General features: G+C 31.9%; 1 protein-coding gene across 2 annotated transcripts; it reads right to left on the bottom strand.

The window, feature by feature from the left end:
- Positions 1–398: 398 nt before the first annotated feature.
- Positions 399–25,807, bottom strand: LOC113393561 (dual specificity protein phosphatase CDC14A-like). Of its 2 annotated transcripts, none has more exons than XM_026630522.2 (8): positions 25,140–25,807; positions 24,039–24,215; positions 8,945–9,204; positions 6,898–7,104; positions 6,284–6,602; positions 6,022–6,160; positions 5,603–5,777; positions 399–5,441 (listed from the first exon to the last, which is right to left on the bottom strand). In XM_026630522.2, the coding sequence occupies exons 2-8, from the start codon at positions 24,082–24,084 to the stop codon at positions 4,455–4,457; spliced, it is 2,133 nt and encodes a 710-aa protein (XP_026486307.1). In that variant the 5' UTR covers positions 24,085–24,215; positions 25,140–25,807; the 3' UTR covers positions 399–4,454. The 2 variants fall into 2 exon arrangements, with proteins under 2 accessions (XP_026486307.1, XP_026486316.1); XM_026630531.2 differs by having other exon boundaries at positions 24,039–24,211.
- Positions 25,808–25,893: the final 86 nt, after the last annotated feature.

Below are 25,893 nucleotides of genomic sequence, written 5' to 3'. Positions count from 1 at the left end.
TTTCTTAGCGGTTAAAGGCCACAGTAAAAACAAAATAATAATTTTGTAAGCAATTGAACTTAGAACTTAAATTGAATTAGGGCCTGTAATTATTATATATTTTGTTCGAGGTTTCGTTTTTTAGTAATTCACTTTTAACTGATCCCGAAATATCTTTGAGTAATCCTAATAGTTTTGGATTTGGCCATCCACGTACTCTTGAAAAATTTTACAGTATATTGGGACAATTAAAAATATAAATGTTTATTATTCTTTAATCGATAATATGACTTTATTTTATGTTATTCAAAGATACAAGTAAACAGAGGAATTTAAAGTGTTACCAGCTCTATGTTATAATAACTGTGATTTTATTGATGGTAAAATATATTCTGTTAAAAAAAATAAAACAAATAAAATAATGGCAATATAATTTCTTTTAATTTTTATTAAGCACAAGCGTTCTGTTACACCGTGATATCGGTGTTACTTATTATATACACATATACCTACAGGTAATTATGCATTACATTAGTAACTGATTATTTCAAGATCACAACGTAACATAAATTTTAAATTATATCTAGACAACATAGTGGAAACATCACGCCTCTAACAATCTGGTCCCTTATCCATTTCGCTCTTCGCCGCACCAAAAGATACAATTTAAAAAAAAACGATGAAAACACACTGGTTAAGATTGACAGATATTCGAAATTATTGCAAAGCGTTTAAATAACATAAAAAAACATTACACAACCGTTAATTTATACATAAAGCAGGTAAATGATATGATAAAATAAACCTTTGATAAAAAATTGTGATTTTTATATATAAACACCAATTTAACTTTAATAAAGTTTTCTAAAGAGAATGAAATTTTACCCATTAGTATTTGAAATATTAATGCATATAATGGCATTGAAAAGTATGATATAATAAAAATATTTACAAACATGAAATACTATTCAATATATAATACAATAGATTTCTTCAACACTAGGTATTTTTATAAAAATAAAACGATAAATTTTCAAAGCTACCGTATAACTGCATTCAAATAGATATACATTATTGTAATTAATTTTTTCATTCCTTTATGGAAGTCTGTTGCTAACATTTGCTAAAGCTGTGGCACAGCAGTAGCAGTCACTTTGATTACAGTCTAATAAGAATAATTTGCGACAAACTAAAAATGTTATTCTAACTAAATATTTATTTCAATTTGTAAAATTATCATATATATTATCTAGTTAATTGCAGCATCACAACAAATAACATAATCGTTTTAAATACATTTTAGTTGCCTCAGAACATATGAACATGGCTGCCGTAAACATAGACACATATATAAGCTGATTCAGTTGTTTAAAATATTTCAACTATTGTGACAGGACAATCTAACGCTTGCTATCCCTTTTACCTCTCCAAGTTAGAGGGAGAATACTATATTTTATCATTGTGGACTGAAATATCGGCACTAATGTTAGCTATTTATTTTGTTTACTAAATTCAATATGTAACCTGTTCATAGTTTTGTATGAATATTCATTTATCTCAATCTTGCTTGGGGGCTTATTCTGTGGCAAGAATCGTTGACTTTAGTTTAAGGAAGATCAGTGTAATTATAATACATTACGATAGCTAAATTGAAAAAATTATATCAAATACACGAGTGTGAACACAACCTAATGCTTAGAATTAATAGATTGAGGTTAAACATCTACGTTAAATTAAAATATGTATTGTATTTTTGTTAGGAAAGAATATTCCTTATGAGAAAATAATATTTTGAAATTAAACAAACCCGACATAATTATGACAGCGTATGTGTTTTCTTTTTCATTTCTTTTAAGAAAGCCCTTAATTACAAAATTAATTGGTTCATATAATATATGTGAAAATCTCTTTCCAGTTTAAGCCATTACTTAGATCCTTATACAAATGACACAGTAATTACACCAAGTCACTTACGATTAAAATCGAAAAACAACAACACAAAGGTTTAATGATCAAGTTGAAAACTGTGGTTGCAAATACAGTCAAACACTTATACGATAAGTCTAATACAATAAATGGAATACAGTCTTGTAACGCAGCGGAGTCAATTATATACAAGAGGCGAGTTGGAAACACTGAGTTTACAAATTTGATATGATACTATAAATTCGTGTATTGCTAACAACATTTTCTATATAAATCACTGATGTACAGTCGAGGTAAAAATTGATTACATACATAACTTTTTATACAGATCTTTTGAATGGTACTGAGTGATCGTGACATACAATTAAATTAACGTGATATCAATTAAAAGAAAAATCTGAATTAAGGAATGCTAAAAGAGAGAACTTGAAAAAAAAAATGTTTTTAAACTAAAAGTATTCAATGTGATTTTGTAGAAGAAATTAAAATAGTTCTTATTGCTTGTTACACTGTAATTTGATAACAAATGTACTTTTGTCATATCATACAAAACATTTGTTTTTTTTTTTTGTAACAAAGCACAAGTATTAGTTTTGGTATTTCTAAAAGTAATAAGTTCTACTTTTAACAAATGGTAGATACAATATTCAAAAAATAGAAATCATTGATATATTTAAGACGAAACCACTAGTTTTCATGAGTTCTAAATGTTTTATTATTATACAACAGCAAAAAACGCTATTAATTAGACAACATACATTAGGAAGGTCATTACTAAATATTAGACTTTTGTTAATAAAAAAAATATATATCAATTCCGACAGTTATATGATAACTATCCATTACTCGTTGAAAAAGAACATAATTAATAAATATATTGTTATTTCATAAAAATATATTTAAAAATATCTAGATTCTACATTACAACATTATTATAAAATTCCGTATTGCAACGTAATGGAACGAAAAACAATCATATTATAAACTATATTGCATTATGCCTTTACATAAAAACACTAGTTATTTGTGACATCATTGAAATATTATTTATAACATTATATAAACAAAAGTGAAACATTTCACTGATTTTATAAGATACTATGACGTTACAGTCAGACTACTCCTTGGTCTAACAGGCTTTTGATTGAAAAAAAAAAACAATAAGAATTTCTATTCATTTAAAGCAAATACATTGGTTCGTTTTGGTTCATATCTAAAACAGCTTGTTGGTCTTGTGACTAGCTAGTATTACAGATCAAGAGGTTTAAGAAGAAATATGTTTATATGGGCGTTGTGGTCGGAATCTCCTAGGATGATATTATTATATCTGTGAGCGTATTTCCTATGTGTGTGTGTCTACATGTGTGTAACATATCACCTCAGTACAAAATCCACTTGGTCGTTACATTTTAAAGTAAACTAATTTTGGCTATATGTGTTACGTCGACGCGGTGTAAAAATTAATATAATCTGTGCCATAATCAAAAGAACTATCGATCGGAATAGACTGACCATAACAATGACATTTACCTACAAAGTTTACTGTAAGAATTTTATTATGTTTCTAAGTTAAGACTTAGTTATTTATTTAATTTATTTGAATTATACATAAATATATATATAAATTTGTAGATAAAATGTAAATAAAGCAATAAAAAGAAAACATTTATAATCTGAGCTGTTTTGTAATATGCATATAATATTTTGATTAGGAAATAATATATACTAATTATGTCGTATGTAAATTCAATCAATATAAACAACATGAAGCTCAATAGAAGCAAAACGATAATGGCATATAACGATCACTTTGTAATTAAATAAAATTACAAAAAAAAAAACAAATTATTATTCTTAAACCTAACGTCAATTATTTAGACTAATGTAAAAATCGATTTACACTTTTCCTAATGACAGTACTAACATGATTCAACAGATTATAATTTATAAAAGTTACATTTAAAAATACTAAACAATCTACAATAAGATTTTGTTTTATAATGTAAACAATTTCACAATAACTATAAACATTTAGGCTCATCTTACGGGGTCTAAGGACGTAAGGTCTACATTATAAAAGTTGATCGATCTGTTTGGATTTATACTTAACTATATAGAGAACTTGTTACCAGGGTTTGATATGAGTTTAGTACAAATTATTTCAGTCACGAGACGTATTAGGCTGAGTATGCACGTAAGAAAACCAACATCGAACACGAATACTTGGTTCATACCTATGGACGTAAATTATAAGGCGAATACGAGCATAGTTCGGTTCGAATTCGCGACCGTAACCGTCGTGTGTTAAGTCTTTTATACTTTTCACCGACCATACGTAACGAATAAATTATATATTGAAGGTGTTTGACAGTGTTCGACGTTCGTTGGTGGCATGTGTATGTATGTATCAACGCAACATATTTCTTCGTACGTGCGTACACGGCGTTAGAATCTAAACAAATCCATCAACGTTACGGTAAAAGTGCTATGCACTCTAGACATCTATTAGAAATTCTATTACGTGCGAGTACACTTGAACACCGGTAAGATCATTTCTTCTTGACGGTCGAGCTACTCGCGCAACTACTCGACCGGGTCTGTATGCCGTCCTTTTTGAGCAAGCTGACTCCGAACGCGGGACACTTTTTCCGCAACGCTTTGATCTTGTACAACTTATTCCCTTGAGAGTTGCCGGTCTCCTCGTAGTTGTCGGGCGTAACGTCGGCCGTTATCACGGAATTAGATATGCAGTCCATCGGCTCGGGAGTCTTCGACTTGTCCCTTTTCCGTCTGAAACGGAATGGCGTATCGAGGGAGTCCGCGGATATATTGGTTATATTCGTATCGCTGGAGGAGAGGTCTTGTGACGCCTCGAGGCCATTCTTTGTTAGACTCTTCGGAAGTTTCTTGCGTGAGATTGAATTCGATCTTACGATTAACTTTTTTCTAACGGTCACGTTGTTGGCTGTCGTTTTTACCTGAGCGACGTTCTTCAGATTTGGTTCCGACGGTAGGCGATTCTTCCCGTTCAAATGACAGTTTTCAGTCAAAGCTGACAAGGTGGAAGTGACATTGGTGAGCGTGGTCACCACCGCGGAATCGTTGGTCGTGATCTTGGAGACGGACATGGCCTTCCGCGTGAAGGTCTTGACAGGACTACCACTGTGCGAGTAGGCGAGAGTGGGCCTAGCCAGATTCGCGCGTTGGCCGTGGAAGCTGTTCTTACCTGTAAAGGGGGGCTTGACTCCCCCGGTCAGTTTCGCTTGAGAATTGGCACTTCTTGTTGGCGGGAAGGTCGAAGTCTTCGACGCATAGTGGGACTTGAGCGAAGCGTTTAAAATTCTGGGTTGGGGCTTTAGGTTAGTGTTGTTGGCATTTCTGATGTTGTTAGTCGGCATCATGTAGTTCAGTTTAGGCGTGAACATGGTCTTCGTGGGCAGCATTGGTGTGGCGGTCGTCTTATATTTACCGATCACCGATGTGACGTTATTTTCTGAATCCGTTTCGTTGGCGTTTAGAACGTTCGCATTATCCAACTGTAATCAAAACGTTGCACTTATTGAATAATGTAATAAGTTAAAATAATTATCCATATTATATTGATTTTATGTTATTTATTTTTAAATGCAGTATTTTTTATGAATATGTACTCTACTGTAATATTTAGCGACCATTACAAAATCTAATTAAGAAATACCTTGTTAGCGTTTCTGTTGTTCAGAATGGACTGTAATGAGACGGGTTTGTCCTCAATCGCCTTGATGGGTTCGGGCGGCAGGTCGCTGTAGATGCCGCGAGTGAACACGGGAAACGACGTGATATTGAGCCGGCGGCGGTACGCCTCGCCCAGAGCGTGCATTCGCGGCTGAATGCTATGAATAACACGAAAAATATATTTATAAAAGTTGTATAAACAATCTTTATCATTTGATACATTGTGGCTCATAGTGTATTAGAACATGACCATTATACAATATTAAAAATTTAATGTTTGTGTATTTTAATATGTTTATAAATGTTGTTTAATAAAATATGTTATAATTATTAGAATTTTTTATATTGGTTCATAGTGGATTGGCGAGGTTGGCTCATCGTGTATAATCAGTGAATACTCACTTCTCCAAAAACCACTGCTGGTGTCCAATAACTGATCCAGGTCGACAGACCCTGAGCCACGCGATGGCTTCCCGCGCTGTGAATCCGTGATGTTTCATCATGTAGCACGCGATCAGTGTACCCGTTCTGCCAAGACCAGCTGGGGAAATCAACCTTAATTGTATTTACAATAATTTAATTATGTGCGTTCAGAAACTATATTTTATTTTTAGTAAAAATTGTGAAATCAACGATTTTATATTTTAAAAATCTTAAAGCTTACCTTTACAATGTACGGCGACTGCTCCCTTAGCTGCTTCCGCGATACGAATGAACCTATTCACTATCAGATCAGACGGTACCGACCCATCGACGAAGAACAACTCTCTGTGCTCGAAACCATGGGTGGTAAATTGTTTAGCATCGTAAGATTTCTTATTGAGTCTAACAATTGTTGTCACGTTATGTTTTTTAAAGTATTCATGGTAGTGCTCTGGGCTGTGGAGAGGGTATCCGCGATCGAGCCGAGATCTATGATGAGGTCCAGAAAACGCCAGCATTTTAGCAGGAACTATCCAATTGAGATCGCCATTTTCAACTTTCTGGAAAGAATGGAGGATAATCAGTTGTATTGTTTTAAACAAATTGCCTATATATGACTATAACATTCCGAGCTATAATGTAATTAAGTATTTTAAATGTTATTTTACAAACAAGAAACAAATTACTTAATAGATATCCGTTATTGTTTTATTACTTGTTTCGAGAATAATATTTCGTAAAATTTGGGGAAACATTACATGAATTGGCATGTTTTCAAAATGCTTTTTGTTTTACATTACAATAATGCCTTTATAATTTAGACTGTGATTTAATAAAAAAAAAACAAACACATACCTCATAAAACAAATACTGCTCAGCATCAAAATGTTCGAAGTCGAAGAACTTAGCGTCATGAGCGACTTTCATTCCGTGTAACACGTCCAACAACGATATGTCAAAGAGAGGAGGGCCGCCAGACGCGTCTCGGAAACTCAGAAGCGACCACGAACCTTCGGTGAGCTGCTTGTACACCGCCGCCGGGGATCCACCCAAGTATATTATCTACAAAATAATTATTACAATCTATACTAATATTATAAATACGGAAAGTAACTCTATCTGTCACGCCAAACCAATGAACCGAATTTGATGAAATTTGGTTTGAAGTATGCATGAACCCCATGGAAGGACATAGGCTAGCTCAGCATAGCTTTTTTATAACTAAAACCTGACGATCAAACCGTAAAACGACCGAAGTCACGAACAACAACTATTTAAATATAATTCAGTACCGCAAAAGCAAATTTATTTATACAACATTCCAATGGCTGGAGAAAAGGTAAACAAAACTCTGATTTACATATTCCATGCGATTTTCTAACAGATCTCTTATCTTATGCGGTACAAACAATTTTCCAATTGAAATGTCTTCATTTATAATAAAGTATATCATTCTAATATCCACTTTCATTTTTCTTCTCATTACAAATTCGTCGACAATCGTATTTTATGTGTATGAGTCCATAAAGATACCGTAGATTATTTTAGATCTCGATCAATGATGAGATGCTAATTCAAGGTCAAAATTGTTTAGTTACCTTTACACAGTCAATCATTGGCCAATTGATATGTTGTGTATATTATACTCTTAATAATACCCAGACCCAGTGGATTATTTATTTATTCAAGACAAAAAAAATATTGGTATGTTTTTAAATGAAGTTTTGATTGACGCTTATAGTCAGCACGGTAGCCCAGTATGGTCGAATAAAATCCTTCATACTAAAAGGAAAGGAGGAATTTGTCCAGCCGTGGGATATAAGCGGATTGCAATTGAATATACGTATATATAGGAATGTAAATGATGATGATATCTGAACCGTGATGCTAATCAATAGAAAACATTAACTCAAATAATAGTTGTCCTATACGTTTATAACTTAAACATTAGTTTGGATAGAAAAAAATAATCTTTTCATGACCTCGGAATCTGCAACCTTATGTAGAGCCACTACACCAACGAAGCAGTCAAAGAAATAGAAAAAATAAACATATACTAAAACAAACATGCCATTCACCGGTGCATATTGAATATAGTTAAATATATCTACATATTATATGTACGTATGTATATGGATATTCAAAAATACATAGAGATGTCAGCCATGCGTTAACTTATATTCACGGATGTCACATTTAAAGTATTCATAACGATAAGCAAATGCAAATAAAGCTAAGCTTTAAAAAAAACAAACGAGCGAGCCGCAGTGACGTCTGCCGCATCGATAAAAGTACCTTATAGTTATTTTAGATAACGAGATTATGTATTTCTAGTACCTAACGCTAGGAAGTGTTGTTTAAATTACAGTATTACGATAGTTTTAGTTATTTTTTACGCATAAAATATTTTTATGAAGCCGATTGAGATTAGTATTGTGCCGTATGCACCGGCCCTAATAATGATGCAATTTAAATTCTTCCATATTTGGAACGAATATGATGTACATCGATGTTTTAATAAATTTTATATTGTAGTTAGTCGTTCGTCTACAGTGCTAATAAATAGATGCAATACAAAACTGATTATTAATTTTATACTTTATATGAATACAAGAAGGTACAGTACTAATAAACATCAATAGATATCCTTCAAACAGATTTTGATCTGATATAGGGAACAAGTGTGTGCGCAAAAACAGATGTTTTTATTTCCTTCATAAACTGATGGATCGGTAATCCGACACAACTTAAAGAGTGTTCAGTAGTAGGACAAACGGCTATACTGTAATACCTACATACTTCTTAGTAACACGGCCAACTTACAAACATAGGGTTGCTTTTGAGAATAGGGGTTTAAGTCTAGGAACTCGGGATTCACTTTTTAACCAGTGTTCTTCTATACCTGATAACTTCCGATGAGGTAAGCTGCGTTGAGTCGAAGCGTCTCATTGTTGCTGGTATAAAACACAATCTTCTTCTTGGGATTCTTCTCCAACTCATCATTGAGACGATTGCAGAATTGATAAAGATGGCAGAGGTGGTAGGGACCGAAGTCGAAGTAAAAGTTCTCGTATACAATGTCATCTTCTATGTGGAAATATTTGCTGTTGCGTGTTGGTTTGGGCTTATATCCCGTTTTAAGTGTTGCGAAGTACAATCTGTCTGGAAAGAAAAATATAGGTATTTAATATTACATACATTAAAGCCAATAAATACTTTATTATCTTATTATAATTACCTATTGTATTTAGCTTATTAAGTTTTAAGTCTAGATGTTGGGTTTATACAAAGTTACTGTTACAAAAGATATCAATAGACACATAGCTGTTATTTATAAAGTACTCCTAATAAGTGCATGAAAAGAATGAATTTTACTGTAGAAATTCTTTGTTAAATCGATTGTAATTGAGAATAATATAAATGCGCGTAAGTTATCAAGACACAGGTAATAATGACGAGGTAGCCCAGTGGACAAAACATCTTATCGAATCGAAAGTTACCTCGTTAAGAAAACTAGTGATACGGTACTGGCAGTATTTGGGTATTTACGAGCATTCACTTTACTTTATCCAGACAAAGGCGTAGGACATACGTTGTATCTACTTATATCTAGATCTAGACAAGATCACATCATTACCACCACAAAAGGGTTGTCCGAAATTTTAGCTAAATTAGTTGAGTATAACATAGTAAGGTGAAGTTAAATATAGTTATTCATTTAAATTAAAAGTTAAATGAAAGTCACGTCAACAACCTTCACTTTATAAATTGCTAGTTCATATTTTTATTTGTTAGTAGTTCTTCGACCAAAACCTTTGGAAAAATAAATTACACCTACAAACATTATTGACAAAGTTTTCAGTGAAGAATGTATCCTTACAATGAAATGGCATGTATATTACTGATAAATTTATGCATTAATTTCAATTAATTTATCAACTTTAATATGAAACAGTAAGGATGTGTAGTTGTTCTGGCAGATTTCGACCACTACTAACTGCAAGATAGTGTGCGCAAAAACACAAGCACACTCCTTTCTCTCGCTTTTATAATCTATTGAGACGACGAATTCGACACGACCAGAAAGAGTTATAGGACAAACAGCTTCACGTGCAGACCAACAAGGCAATAAATCAAAATATATATTTATTATACAGTAAGCGTACTGGCAAATGGGTCACCTTACAGTGGTTACCACCATACAAAAAATATGGCGCTGAAAGAAATATTAATGACTCCACGTCATAGCTCACTCACTCTTCAAACCGTAAATCAACAATATTAAGTACTGCTGTTTGGCGTGTGGGTGGTACTCACCCAGAACGACTTGCACAAAGCACCAAGCAAATATGATATCAAATGTGTACAAACTTTGTACAAATTCCAGTTGTATTTTAACTACTGATTGTGATGCTGTTTAAAATTGATTACGTTTATCAAACGAACCTTAAATAAATAAACAGTAGCCGTATTCGATTTCACGCACGAGTCCCCGTATCATGTTTATGAAATATTAGAAGCTCTTTAATATACAATTGAAATTTTTTCCTGAAATAGAATACGCTATTGCATGCGAGTGGGCTATTGGTCTTCATTAAACTCCGCTTCGTGATATTGAATTTTTACTGTTCAGCGAGATTGACTCTTAATGAGATTTCGCAAGGAGTCATGAAAAAGGTCTTATATAATTTTTTTTTTAATTTAATTTTTTAATAAATACTTACTTATATATTTTATTACGTTACTGTATATCTTGTTATAAATCCCTTAAAACGATTGAATTGTAATATTTCAGGATCGAATTGAATTTATAGCTACCTTCAATTTCGGAATGTAAGGAAGAAGAACCGGCAAAGAACTCAGTAGGTTAACTTTTATAACCGCCGTCAAAAATATTGTCATTTATTACCTTAGAACTACGTCATATAATATTTCCTAATTGGTCCCATTTAAATCTAAAATTAACTTTTATTTTTAAATTTTATATTAATGCAAATTAAAAATTTCGATATACAATTTAAACATCACATAAACTTGTATTCAACTCAATAAGAAAATAAATTCACAAACAGACAAAGATACGAAACATCCAGACGCATCTTTAAAAAATACAGAATCACATGAATAATAAATAAACTTAAAAAACGTATCCGTCAAGACCAGACCATATTTGACAGATCAGTTGTAAGACAGATCGTCGCTACAAAGTATGAAATAAAAGGAGACTTATTTGGATAACTTCCAATATTTATTAGTATTGTTGAGAGAATAAATTTATAGCTGAATACTGAAATATATACAATACATTGTTATAGTGGCTCATTAAAACCTATGATAATTTATTTAGGCTCAGATAATGGGCTCATAACTTTCTAAATAAATACAAAATAACTCAAGTGTAACATATGTTTTGTATCATTAAATTACGTATCCTTGAACAATGTGTTCTACATTCAGTAATCAGACAGTATTTGTGTCAAGTTTTGCTTGCCAATTAGCGCATAAAGATTTCGGTGTAAAATGTAAAGATAATTAAAATATCTATATTATTTCACTAGCTTACCGTCCCGGATAAAATAAGAGTCTACAAATACATTTATATCGAAGGACAACAAATAAATTAACTTCCGCTTAAATCCGAGCTTACACAGAATAATTCACCTAAGTTTCTTCACTATCAGATTTTTGTTTTAGAAACATAGAGGACAAACAAATAAACAGTCATTTTAATTTATATAGACAAAAGATAAAAAAACCTCTCCCCCCTTCCCCCGCAAATACAATAAGACCTTTTTTCACATCGTACATTTTATACGTAACTTTTATTATGTAAATAAATATTGCCTATTCCATATTATGTAGTGTCATTGTTTTTAGAACATTAACTAAAACTTTAAAAATGTATTCTGTTAAGAAGTCGTGGTTATGGCATGATACAAGACTATAGAAATGGAGTTCGAATTCGAGACTTCCACACGGACATATAAATTTAATTTGATATATAGTAGACTATGGATCTCTCAATCATTTAGAAAAAATTTATAACCTTAGTTTCTACCAATTAAATTTGATCGAATGATTAATCATTATTGTTTATCCAATCAACGAACACCATGTATAATCTTTATAATATTTTATTGAGAAATACTTATTTATTAATATTTATTTTAAGCTTATATATCAATTGGCTTTTTTTTTCGCGTATGCTCCACATGCTAATTATCTCTTTAAATCGATCATTAACCATTCAGCTAAACCGCAATTAATATGTAATTACAATGACGCATAAAGAAAACACGACTTCGCCACCCCCTCGAATAGGTTGTATTAAAGTGGCTATAATTGCTTCGAGACTGAGATTAGTGCTTTACCTGCATCGAGTTTTTAAACGTATAGTCCAAGTCACAGGCTAAAATCCAATAAAAAAAATATTACGTTATTAAGGGCCGCAATTTCCTTACATGTGCCTCATACACGAAACCAATAAATTATTAAATAATAATTTATAAATACTTAGTTTATGTTTAGAAACACTATATTTGCTTGGTAACCGATCAAAAACCAGCGAAAGAAACTCAAGGGTTTCTATATATTTGTAACAATTGTTGTTTGCAATATATTAACTTTTTTTCGGTCTTGTTACAAGACTCTTGTAGTCGGGAAGCTGACCCGACTAAAAAGGTCTTATAACAGGTGAGCTATTAAATTATATATGAATGATAATGATATTCTATTCGATTTTAGACGCGGTCGCCATTCTCAATAAAGATTTGCTAATTGTCTAGGAAATATTGCGCACAAGTATGTGCGGAACACTAGTGCACTCGTTGTTCCCTTACTCTCATAATCTGGTTGCATGGCAATCCAACACGACCGAAGAGAAGTAAGGCGCAGGACCAAAGTATGTACTTGCTTTCTGACGAACTAGATTGCAAACAGACTGTGTCCAAACTCCGGGCTGCTATAGATAATTTCGGCAAGGTAAAGGGTATTCCCCGGAAAAAAAAACATCCATAGTACAAACGATAAACATCATTATACAAATCACCAACGTTATTTAAACACAACAATGCAAATAAGATATACAAAAAGACACTTCCGCGAATAGCTGACGTTCTTAACAAGTTTATGTTAATGAATTCAGTCCGTCCTTGGAACATATCGCATAACTTACGTAACATGAAGGCCACGCCGTCACTTGCACCGTACCTCCATTGCATGTGTTGTGTTGAATAGGAAATTATAGCTATTTTTGCATATACAGTATAAGGGTAAAGTTTAACTCGATAGCTCATATTAAGTACTAAGACATTGTTTTGTTTTATTTAAAACATATTAACAAAGATAGACATTAGATATCAAATAACATTTTGCTTTAAAAAATACTAGTTTCACTCCCTTGAGTCGTAGCACGACGTTACGAATAAACAGAAGATTCAGACGTCTTATTTTCAATTATATTTGCACAAACACTGGTGACTGATTTCTGACCTGCCATCAAGAGTTGCAACTGAAGTTTTCAGGTTACGTCGAGTTCTTTTGACATTGATTTTAGCCAAAATATGTTGTATGCCTAATAATCTGATTACGATCATACGACATTGAACTAAAATCATGACCTAAAATACAGCGACTTATGAGTTTTCTTTAATAACATACAAATTTTACTTGAATACTTTGCCTTGCTTCAAAACCTCTCAACATTTTTTCTAATAATAATACTACTAGGTCAATTTTTTTTACATATTATACTTAAACATCGGGCAAAGGAACGCCTCAACCGGGTTCAAAAGTTATACTTTTATGAAATCGATAATTCAATTATTTAGCTATACTTTACGCGCTAATGTCAAAATCTAACAGCCAGATTTCAATACACTTTTTTGCGTTACTTATTTATTGAGAAAGGTTATAAGACTATAAAATAACATCATCCCTACGATCAACGGGAACCGCAGAAACAATTATTATTTGAATATATAAATGTTATAGAATAATCGAATCGTAAAAATTCTTAACATGTTTTTTTTAGTGATAACATGAATTTGGTTTAAACAATCAACGCATCTGTCAAAACCGCAACGAGTATATTAGCCAATTAACACTCATAAAATGATAGTCATTCGTGGCTTACGTAAGTAATTTTTTTTAATTTATCCTTTTTTATGATATCGATAGGCGGACTACGAAATGGGCCATCTGATGTTAAGTGATCACCACGGCTCATAGACAATAACGCTTTAAGAAATATTCACCATTCCTTACATTGCCAATGCGCCACCAATCTTGGGAACTAAGATGTTATGACCCTTGTACTCACACTTGCTCACCTTTCAAACCGGAACACAACAATAATGGGTTCTGCTGTTTAGCGATAGAATATCTGATGCATGTTACCTACCCAGACGGGCTAGCACAAAGCCCTACAACCAAGTATAGATCCTGGGACAATCGAGAAAACCTTTCCTATGCTCCAATAATTTGGTCCTTTGTAATTATCCGATTTATCTTATTATAATACGAAATTTACGTATAGTCGCGTTTAGAATATTGTAAGATCGATCTATCATACGTATCCTGAAGGTATTGGATTTAGATGGATATGGATATTTAATGGTATCGTTCGTGTAATATCACAAGCGAGCACATCTTACGTATCGTAATATGCGTTCGATGACGCGATAAAATGGAACATGTGATATAAAAATAAGAAAATTCATGGATCTTCATCGAAGTTCACGGGTTCAGACAGAGAAGAAACACTGAGTTTCATTTACATGCGTAATTTAATTTATAATTCATCTGATGCTGCGAAGAAAAACGCCACGAGAAAACCTGTATATGCAGGGTTATTATACGCTGCCATGGTGACGTAAAGTCCAAAAATTGTCTACTATTATGCTAATAACATCGCCAAAAATATTAAATAAAGAAAGAAAATCTTTATGCAAAAACTTTTAGGTATTCGTACTTTTAGTTCTATATACATTCTTCACTTTGAGAAATTAACTTTGATATTAAATTTTCCTGAAGTGTTTGCTTAACCTTTAAGCTCAAAAAAGAGAGGTTTTACTTTTTATTATTTTTGCCTGAAAAAATTACTATGAAGTAAAGTACGGCCGCTGATCGAATACATTCCTGACAAGTCCAACGAAGAAGAAGACGATCTTACTTGAAGTGGCGTAGATTTTACGATAAAAATGGCCTAATATATAATTTCCAGGCGATTACTAACTTAAAGGGCAACTAACTGTATACAACTAATAAAACAACTAGACAACAATACATTATTTCGGCGACAATTGAATACATGAGTAGATGAAGGTGATATGTCACATTTTGTAAAAAAATATATTTATGTCATATACAAAATGAAATTAATGAATGAAATATACTTTATTGTACACCACAAACAACACGAAACACACAGAAAAAAAAGAAGTAAAATACAAAAACAAAATAAATGTAATATATTCAATGTCATAACGAACATTGAATTATTTTTTTACAATAAGTTACATATTACCTTTATCAACATATGCCTTCAATCGTATTAGGTAAGCCTTCGGTAGCGAATATACTAAGTCGATTGAAATTATAGGTGAGAAACTATAAATAATGTCTATTTACTGCTTTTTATAAAAAAAAAAAAAACTCAAAGTCAATTTCAATAATAACTAAGCTTCTAACTTTACTCGGTGGTACTTATAACCTTTTTCGATACTTCTTACTAGCTACTAAACGATTACTTTTTTTAATCTCTAAGCACATTTGATTTCGTTAATAGATAATTCAAAAGCATTCTTGGATAAAGTTTATTCAAATCGATAGCATTTTAAAGATTCTAAATACGTGAACGCTTTAACTGCTATATCTAGGTAATTATTATTAACACTGCTTAAGAAAAAAGACGAACATTTTCAACATTGAGGCCCATTTATAAAATTCTGATGACGAAACAATTACTTACCTTAATGGAAATTGAGGGTTGAAAGAGAATATTCTGGAATAAAATTAACTTGAGAATGGTTTTAATCAAGCCGGGTAGACTTTTTATTACGACCTTTTTTCTATAAAGTAAATTAAATATGAGATTAGAGGTGGCTTTGATTGTAGAAACATTAATTTTTAATTTTTAGTCTTGATTAGCAGAAAGTAAATTATATAGACAATTGCTAGAAACACAATATATAAAAGTATGTAAATGTTTCATGTTAGGGCTAAAGCCTCCTCTTTCTTTGAAAAGGTTTGGAGCTTATTGCAGCACGCTGCTCTAATGCAGGTTAGTCGTAGATTTCGTTAAATTAGACACATGCAGGTTTCCTAACGATGTTTTTTTTACCACTGAGCACGCAATGAATTATAAACACAAATTAAGTACATAAAAATTCAATCGTACTTTCTGGGGTTAAAAGTAATCATCATCATCATCAAATCGTAATCATCGGTTTATATGCACGCGTTCGAACAACTGGGCAATCTCGGCTAAAATATAATATAGAAAAGTCATTATTTGTAAATTAAATACGAACAAAATTTATTCAGGTACGATTTTACGTGGACTTTTGAATCGTCGCATTATAAATTTATCACGACGGCTATATGTGAAGATTGTACACCGTTTCGGAATGTATGAATGTGTTGTTATTTACCAAAATGTATGTCGCTTTTTGCAAAAGAAAATACCTAAAAGGCAAACGGACTAAAGGGCCGTTTATCCGAGACGAAGTCATCATATCAATAAAAAAAATTACATTTTAAATGATCCTCTATACTACAAAAGCGCTGCCTACAATATAATATACATATTTTTTTATTGATAGGCGAATGGTCACCATAGCTTACAGACTTGATATTGTGTCCCGGTTTGAAGGATAAGTGAGCCAGTTTAACTACAAGGGACATAACATTTTAGTTCCCTAGGTTGGTGACGCTTTGGCGATGTAAGGCATGGTTAATATTTCTGACAGCGCCAATGTCTATGGGCGGTGGTGACCATTTAATAGGTAGCCACCTGTTCAGTGGTTACAAAAAAAAGGTAACTACAATCTATGTTAAATTTTTTGAAATTCTCTTGCATCAGCCGGTGATTTGATTCCGTCAGTATTATTAGATTTTAGGATTTTCTATTTCCTAATTTATATCGTTTGATACAAATTTAACGCGGGTCAACTACGGAGCATAGTTCTATAAATAACATGTAATTATTTATTGAACTCCCGATATTTCTGATAGACATGATTATCATAATTTGTACCATATTTAAATAAATATCAATTTTTAAAGACAAAGAGATACGAAACAATCTAAAATTAACTTTCATAATATATATAATTCTCAACACACGCTTAATTAAAACTGAGAGTATATTTCCGTACAAGCACTATGCCAAGATTCATTCAACTTTAATATAAATATTTCGTTACATACCTACCCTAGTTACTGTTTTATATATAAAAAAAAGATATATTGAGCATAGCCAAGAATTGTAATCAAAATATATTTTTTTATTTATAATTGCAAGCCTACACCAATAGTTGCACCTGATGGTAAGCGGATTTTTGCCTATACTACTGTCAATGCGTCAGTAAATAAATACTAATGAGCTGGGTACGTTTTAGCCCACCTAGAGGGACAGCAACAAAGTCCGTCAGTAAATAAAAAAAAAATAAGAATCGCTCTACAAACCATTAAAACGTTTCTTATTAATAGTTTGGATAACTTTTCGCTTAAAAAGTTTCAAAAGAACTTCATCGAAAGCATTATAACGCTATCTTTAAATGGTTAAACTTCATTGCTCGAGGGGAAACACGCCTTTGTGGGTTATACCCGTAGTTTGACTCACCTTCAACCCGTATTTTATTACATAATGGGACTCTCATAGTAGGCTATATTTTTTAACAAATAGCTAATTATAATAGCGAATTTTCTGCGACTTTGTTACAGAAGCAATGATATACGTTAGTTTATGAAAAATATAAAATTATAATCAGATTTAATTCGTTCCTTTCGAATATAATTATTTAACTTACATTTTATTTAAAAAAATATTTGGTATTCTTATATTATAAAAGGAAAGTTTTCTTTCAGTCTCACGTCAATGAGTCATGTATATAGACGTTCATTCTTATCAAGATTTTGTAGCGGCTTCTAACCCTTTTGATGTTAGGGGAAAACCCTTTTCCACAATCATCAAATAACTGTTTTCAATCTCTATTTTTAGTATCTTTTGTATGTTTGTATTTAGTATATCGTGAAATTAATTTATAAAATACACCCATAATTCACAAATAAGGATAAAGAGAGTCACTAACGTGAAGTAGCTAACAATTTCTTTTTGGCTGCAAGACTGCAGCTTCTGATTAAAGGATTTGATATGATATCTTTAAATTTGACTAATTGATAACGGTTCTGATACGTTCCCGATTATATTCCGATCCAAATTCGACCGAATCTCAACTGGATCGTTGTAAGAAGAATAGGAAAACGGCTGTAATTATAACATTTTGATTCGATTGCGATAAAGTGACAATTCATTTGTATAATTAGCGCGTAAATTTCGATATAATTGGCGCCCAAATTTCGACGCCGATACAGAAACAATACGTAAATTGATTATGGATGTGTATTTTGACAAGTAACATTTAGTTATACGACTTGGTCAGAATCTCAAGTAGTCGACGCTGTACGCCTGATCAGGATACGTCAAAATGTTCAAACGTGGACACTGCCTTAAGCGTGTGGCAAGGTCGCAATCTTGTCTCGTTTATCACAGTGGGCGATGTTCACGTCATACGCGGGGGTTTCAAATGAGCGAGTGGTCATTATAGGAATTGGTTTGTCACATAATACCAGATGTTTCTGCGAGAACATTAGCTATCGCATAAATATTAATTTACTCCGTGAGTCGGTTTGTGCAATTAATTTATGCTTTATAATCCTTTACGTAAATGACTGTTGCTTGTTTGTTTGCCTCACTAAGTTTAATAAATTTTTATATACTATTTATTTCATTGTAGGTAAATAGCTCAAAATCTCCGAAATATATAAAAAATATAAACTAATATTACAATAATATTTTACTATGTATGCACTATGCTCATAAATAATTTTATTTGGCGGGTAATCCGCTTAAAAAATGGACAAGAAAAAAAAAATTAATAAAGTATTATTAAAAATTAGAATGCGTTAAGCGAAAATAAAATAAGGTATAATATGATATAGTCCCGTAAACCTTTGAAACATCTCACAAACACACTTAACTAGGCTTAATTTATGATCATCAATAAAAAATATCATGATTGTAATTGAAATATAATTCTCATATTACTCAGTATATTTAAGAATTTCATCTATTCGTATACCCTTAACCTTTAAAATCCATTGGTAGACAATGAAACTCCCACAATTTGCCCAGTCTTTTGCTCTTTAAAACCAGTGTTTACCATGTTTCCTTCAATCCTTTAGTCCATATGTATTGAAGGACATCTTTCCGTGCCCTGTCTGTTGGTAATTTCTTACAATTCTAAAAGCTAGGTCGATTACCTCTGTACGTCTACGGATTACAAACAGTACAAATTCGGGCGCGTGGCTAAATAATAAACATAGCTCTTTCCTTAGCACGCAAAGCGACCTTGAAATTTCAAATAAGGTCAAGGGTAAAGGATCACGTCACGGATCTCTTTGTCATTACTTGTAACAAAGAAATTGATCGAGTACTTTCAGCTTCTGATGATGGGCAGTAAATAATTTGCATGACAAGATGACTTAATCTACTGAAAGCTACCCAAATCGGTTGGATTCAACGAATTATTTCTTGCTGGAAGTTGGATTAACTCATCTGAATAAGTTGTCCCAAGTTTAGACCTCAACAACTTCGAGAGGAGCACCATAAATAGCCGATACAGATGCCATGGACATTGGATACGAGTTTCATACATTTCCATCAGACACATTTATTGGAGCACTATTTTTAGGAATTGTTCACTTTTTCAGAATTGTTGATTTGGCACCTTTAATTGTTAGTCGTTGGCGGAGTTATTTTGACACGCCCGATGATAACGCGAACAATAGTTTTCTCGAAATCTATCGATACTTTATCAATAAAAAATACGTCTAATAATAATATTTTGAAGTGTGACATAATATATTTAAGTATAGATTTTAATTCGTAATACTTTATTAGTAACTAAATGTAAATATAGTTAGTCTTGCTTATAGCCTTAAAATTGTAACAGATTTTATTTTTATTCCGTTTTGTATCTCTAATTACGTTGGCTCACCCAGTATACTCCACGATACAATACATTGTTTTGAGTAACTGAACAAGCCCTACTTGAGACGAGGTTTGTCCCTAGGCACTCGTTCGACAGCATTCATAACTTTTTGTACCGTGAACAAATGTTCAAATGAAATCGATTGTATCCAAAAAGATGATTAAAGTACCTATTTTTAATAATTTCAGGACAAAAACATCTACATATGGCACAGGGGTTGTATGGATTTTTTTTAAAATTATTTTATAGTTGTAATGGAATAGGCGGTTGTCTTCCATCTCACCTGATGGAAAGTGTAGATGAAGACGAAGGTGGTACACGCCCATCCAAAAGAAACCTGTTCACTCTACTCTTAAAGGCTCCAGAGTTCAACTTATCAGGAAAAATAGACCCAGTCATTCCAAATTTTGGCGACTCTCACCAAAAACGAGCTGTCAAACCGGTTAGTTCGAATTTTGGGTATGTGAACAACGTATTATTATTATTTGGAATATTGGTAGTTTTATTTAGTCAGCGATACATAATATGCTTATGCATCTTATACCATCTGTACTGATAAATACATATTTACTAATATTATAAGTAAGAAATATAATATAAATTATGAAATCAATGAACCAATTTTAAAAAATCTTCCACCATTAGAACTACACTATCAATACTATACTGAACTTCAGAAATTATGAGACTGATAAGGAAGCTAGACGAAAAAGCGCTACCGAGCTGCGTTATCAGCGTACGCGTATATATGTCAGAAACTGAATTCCAAGTGAAGCTGCATTTACAGGTAATAAGCAATACTATTAAGATTAAAAGAAATCTGAAATGTAGTTAGTACATTTTGAAATTGGATTTGAACGTAACGAACGTTGTACTTGACCTAATAACAAAACTGACATCGTATTCTACACGCAGGCTTTTCTCTACCGGTTATTTAATAGGTAACTAATAAAAACAGCGGCCTAAAATTATCTTCAAAAAATAATAGAGATAAAGCTATACCGTTAAATGAATTACAATCGGATTCTATATCATATAACACGATCAATCGTATAAGAAACCCCTCAAATGTTATATATTATTTGTTATATATTACTTTATGGAATCATCTAAATTAAACGTTTTACGTAAACATGATTTACAAACTTAATATAATAATATGAAATTTTTATCATCAGGCTATTGAATCAAAACAACTTATCATAATCAATTTTAAAAGGTTGTAAGTTTCCCCAGATTTCGCTACGGTCTTCTTTCTTTTTGAAGAGAAGATTTGAAGGTTATTCCAACAGGCTGGTCCAATTGATTCAGTTGTTGGATATTAATTTGACATATATTAATTTAATTTTTCAGCCGAAACTGGTTTTCTCACGAGCACGAGATGAAATATATAAAACACAAACTAAGCAGATCAAAGTCAGATGTGCTTGACTGGGTTTGAAATCGAAATCAACGGTTAAGATACACGAACTCCAAGTCTTAGGCGATCTTGGCGCCCTCGTAATCCTTGTCATTTGCCGCTATAAACCGAGTGCGAAAAACTAAATAAAAAATGGTTTGGCAAACTTATAATATATTCAATATGAAAATTTAAACGTACATACAGCATGTAATATACGATACATTTTTTTCATCCGACTGTTACTGCACAGCTTTAATTCCTTGGTATGTTTGTGTGTGCACAAATTTAAAAAAACCGAATGCCGAATTTTGAAAAAAACGGGCCGAATTTAATTAATCTTCCGCTGAAGAATCTTTCTATCTATCGTTATGTATAGACTTAACGATATAATAATTTATGTTCATGGTGTGTCGCTTAATAAATACTTATCAAAGCTTTAAAAAAAAAAGACATTAATCATTTATTTATTCCACATTTTTTTTACGGTAACGTTTGTGATGGCGCGGCTTTATTTAAGAAACCACAGAGTTGAGTACAATGCATATACACATTATTTAATTACCAAGTAATAACAATCTGAAAAAAAAAGCTAAGATAATTAGTCACTAGTTTACAATTACGCTTGACTTTGAAATCGTTAAAAGAAGATAATTGAGGAAAGAAAAATGATTTTGCCATTAAGGCAGTTACGGCGCTAACGATTGGACACGATGAGCTAAGGTATTCTCTTCAGGAATACCCGTTTTAGCTATGATTGGTTTTAGTGTTGGCACATCATAGTTATCCGGTTTAAATAGTGAACGGATATAATTACAGACGCCGGTGAATAGACCATCTTAGGTACCTCGATTGGAGGTGTATTGATGATGTAAAAAGTGATTCGTACCTCTTACAAAAGGTAGCGTCTACAAGCGAACGTGACTATCACTAGGCCTATTTGCCTTTGCTCGTCTGCTTTGGAATGCAGACAAAAAAAATCAATACGAAAAAAAAAAATACTACACAACAAAGTTTTACAAATATTAAACCTGTAAGGATATCTGTGTAGCACTAGGTCAAGTAAAACTTAAACCGCAATCATTTTGACACTAAACGCGAAACATCAATGCGAGTTCTTTCAAAGTGGACTGTAGTTAGGTGTGAAGGTCGTCTGCCTTATCCACAATAATACTAAGATCATGATGTAACGCACTGTGGATATTGATGTCATACAGTTACAACTAGAAATCATCTAATATTTACTGGTTCATAAATATTAAAAGTAACGGACCGTGAAGCCGTGATGTTTCTTTTAACTTATTTTTGTTTCGTTTTTTATGGACTTGTCGATACAGACTAAATGATCAATATTATAGTTTTATAATACACAATATCTTCACCAGACTTAAAATAAAGAAATATTCATGTATGACTGCATGAATGATGAGATCTATTTCAATTTATCCGTCTTTATACATCATATTCTGGTGTGTGCGTTCATGATTCTTCTCGTAAATTTGGTTACAGATTTTGAAATGATATTTATTATACTTTCAACTGTTTTTTTTTTGTTTTCAACCTAATATTTTTATTTACCATGTAATTTTAACTTTGATTTCTTAGATTATTTATACAACTAGATACTAGAACTAGAGTGACGTACGACAAAAGGACTAAAACAAACGCGCCAACTTGGTGTGCGTGAGAGCTACGCTTGACACTCCCCAAATGTGCTAATAATTTACTTGTACTTATTTTATTTTTTCGACGCCCGAAAAAATAAAATAAGTATGTATGTAGAATTACTAGAATCAAGATCACAATTAAAAATTAATTCTTTGTAATTTATACAAAACTGTATCTATAAATATTTCTTAAAAGTGTTACAGTTGAGTTTCAAGTTGGCACTTCTTAGAGTGAAATTGTTAATTCGAAAGTATCGTTGTATAAAACAATTTGAATAAAAATAATATTATAAAAATTAAATATTATTTAACTGGGCTACTTTTTGTTAAGTGGTCACCACCATCCATAGAAATGTTAACTATTCCTTATATTTATAATACACCACCAAACTTAGCAATTAGGATGCTATGTCCCTTCACTTGGTATAATATGTTATGAGGGGGTGATATTTATGTGAATTATATAAAAAAAATAAGGTTGCTTATGAATGGTGCCTTAAAATTGTTGTCACTCATTGCAATGTTAATCTTACCTAAATTAAAACCTAGCTAAACCTTTTCCATTGCACATTTGCATCTTTGAATGATTAAAAATATATTATATTTTAAGTATATTGTTTTGTATTTACATATTGAATAGGAAAAGAATATTACCTTTTATGATCTCGGTAGAAGATATGATGACATCACTCTCATCCATTCTCGTCTTGTAACACAATAGTGCCGCTGATTTCTTTATTTTGATGGATTTTTTGACCACCCAAAGGAAATGAAAATTCTGATTTATGTGGAAACAGATTCATTGGTATCCATTTTTTGCTTCAAATCTACCTGAAAAATGAGTAATTTCATGAATGGTTTTGTGTTTTAAAAGAAAAAAATATATAGAAACTTTTTAATGTCACAACCTACAAAACCAAACAAATAATGATAGTTTAACCGTTACATATTTTATGTGGTGAATAGAGCAAGCTCAGTATATAAAAGTCGAAACATAGTATGACAGATATCTTATAAGAAATTCATCATATAAAAAAAATTACTTGAGAATTATAATACGAGGCAAATTATTATTTTCTATACTCAATTTATGCATATACTTTAAAATGTAAGTGGCAAGAGTTCTCTAGTAAAATAAACCAATTTTTTTTTAATCAGACAAGCACCGAATATATTTCATTGTCAAAGTAGTAGCATCTAAAATTTACCATCAATAAGCTTATAAAAATTTACTTTAGTTTTAAACTATTTTTCTGTTAACATAAAAAAAAGTATTACTTTCATTCTTATAATAATAGAATTTGTATATTCTTACAAGAAACACAATTAATTAAATAAATAATAATCTTAAATTTCAGATAGTACTATTAATTTGAATGTAATAAATTATGTATACAAGTCAAAATATTTTAAAAAGGATTGTCTGTATTTAAAAATCAGACAATATGCTGATGACTGTCGGTACAACTAAGCACAAAAAATTAATTTATAGTATGTTTAAAATATTGCCTAAAATACCTTGCTTAATTTTTTAAATTATTTCATTAATACAATAATTTCTGAGTGTAAACAAATGCTTACTAACAGGTATATTCCTTTAACAGAAACTAGTTAGAAAGTGGTCCCATCTATTAGTCTGTTTACTCAGTCGTAGGACGAAATATACAGGTATTTAATTTAAATTTTAGCAAATCAGATACACATATTTTTTAATATATAATGATTACTCTGTTGGATAAAAAAATAGTACCATACCATTTGATTTCTCCCGAGTCTTCGGCTTCTTTATAAAGGCTAACTTATGTTTAGCCTTGATTGTTGACAAAATACAAAAGATGTAAAAAAAGTTCACACGTTTATCACAAAAGTAATCATTCCGAATCGACGCTTGCACTTATTTTCACTTCAATGTAAATATACGCGTATAAAGATAACTAGCAATTTGAGAGAGTTTGTTTTATGTATAGTTTTATTCTCATTATTACAGTTTTTTAGTTTGATAGAGACGACGCAGTTCGCATCATTGGCGCCGCGTAGGAGTCTTTATTAGTCGGCGTGGGTCGATTCCTTTACTCAAACTTAAGGTCATATCAAGTCTAACTCAATCCACAGAGCCTTCGTACCTTTAAACCCAAAATGTTATATTCTACTTCTTTATTTTAATGAAATAGAATGCAACCATACCGCTCGACTACTAGTTTTGCACAGTAATTCACTTTACAATATGTAAACAAGTACCGGGTGTGAGAATATAACACAATAATAGTTGTATTAACACAAGGTCGTGGATTCTCGTTCAAGCCGAATGAAATTTTAAATGATCTCCATTTAAAGTGTGACGTATTTTATTTTATTCACCGAAGCCGCTGTCCAACAGCCGTTGAGACGAACGGAACATTAGACATTTTATTTAGCTCCTTTTTTTAGTTGTCAGCCGAAAGCTTAATACGCCATCTATTGTAAGTTACGCAGATAATTATTATGTGAGACCTAAATGTTGTCTATGGTG

Source organism: Vanessa tameamea, chromosome 26 (assembly GCF_037043105.1).
Source record: "Vanessa tameamea isolate UH-Manoa-2023 chromosome 26, ilVanTame1 primary haplotype, whole genome shotgun sequence".
Classification (NCBI taxonomy): Eukaryota; Metazoa; Arthropoda; class Insecta; order Lepidoptera; family Nymphalidae; genus Vanessa; species Vanessa tameamea.
This window is presented reverse-complemented; position numbering and strand designations above follow the sequence as displayed.

Bases quoted from the DNA above. Each gene is read 5' to 3' on its own strand.
- LOC113393561 (XM_026630522.2), bottom strand. From the start codon at position 24,084: ATGGATGAGAGTGATGTCATCATATCTTCTACCGAGATCATAAAAG. The intron at 6,161-6,283 runs GTAAGCTTTAAG...TGATTTCCCCAG, and splicing joins AGTCGCCGTACATTGTAAAG to CTGGTCTTGGCAGAACGGGT. The intron at 5,778-6,021 runs GTGAGTATTCAC...TGTTATTCATAG, and splicing joins CAGCAGTGGTTTTTGGAGAA to CATTCAGCCGCGAATGCACG.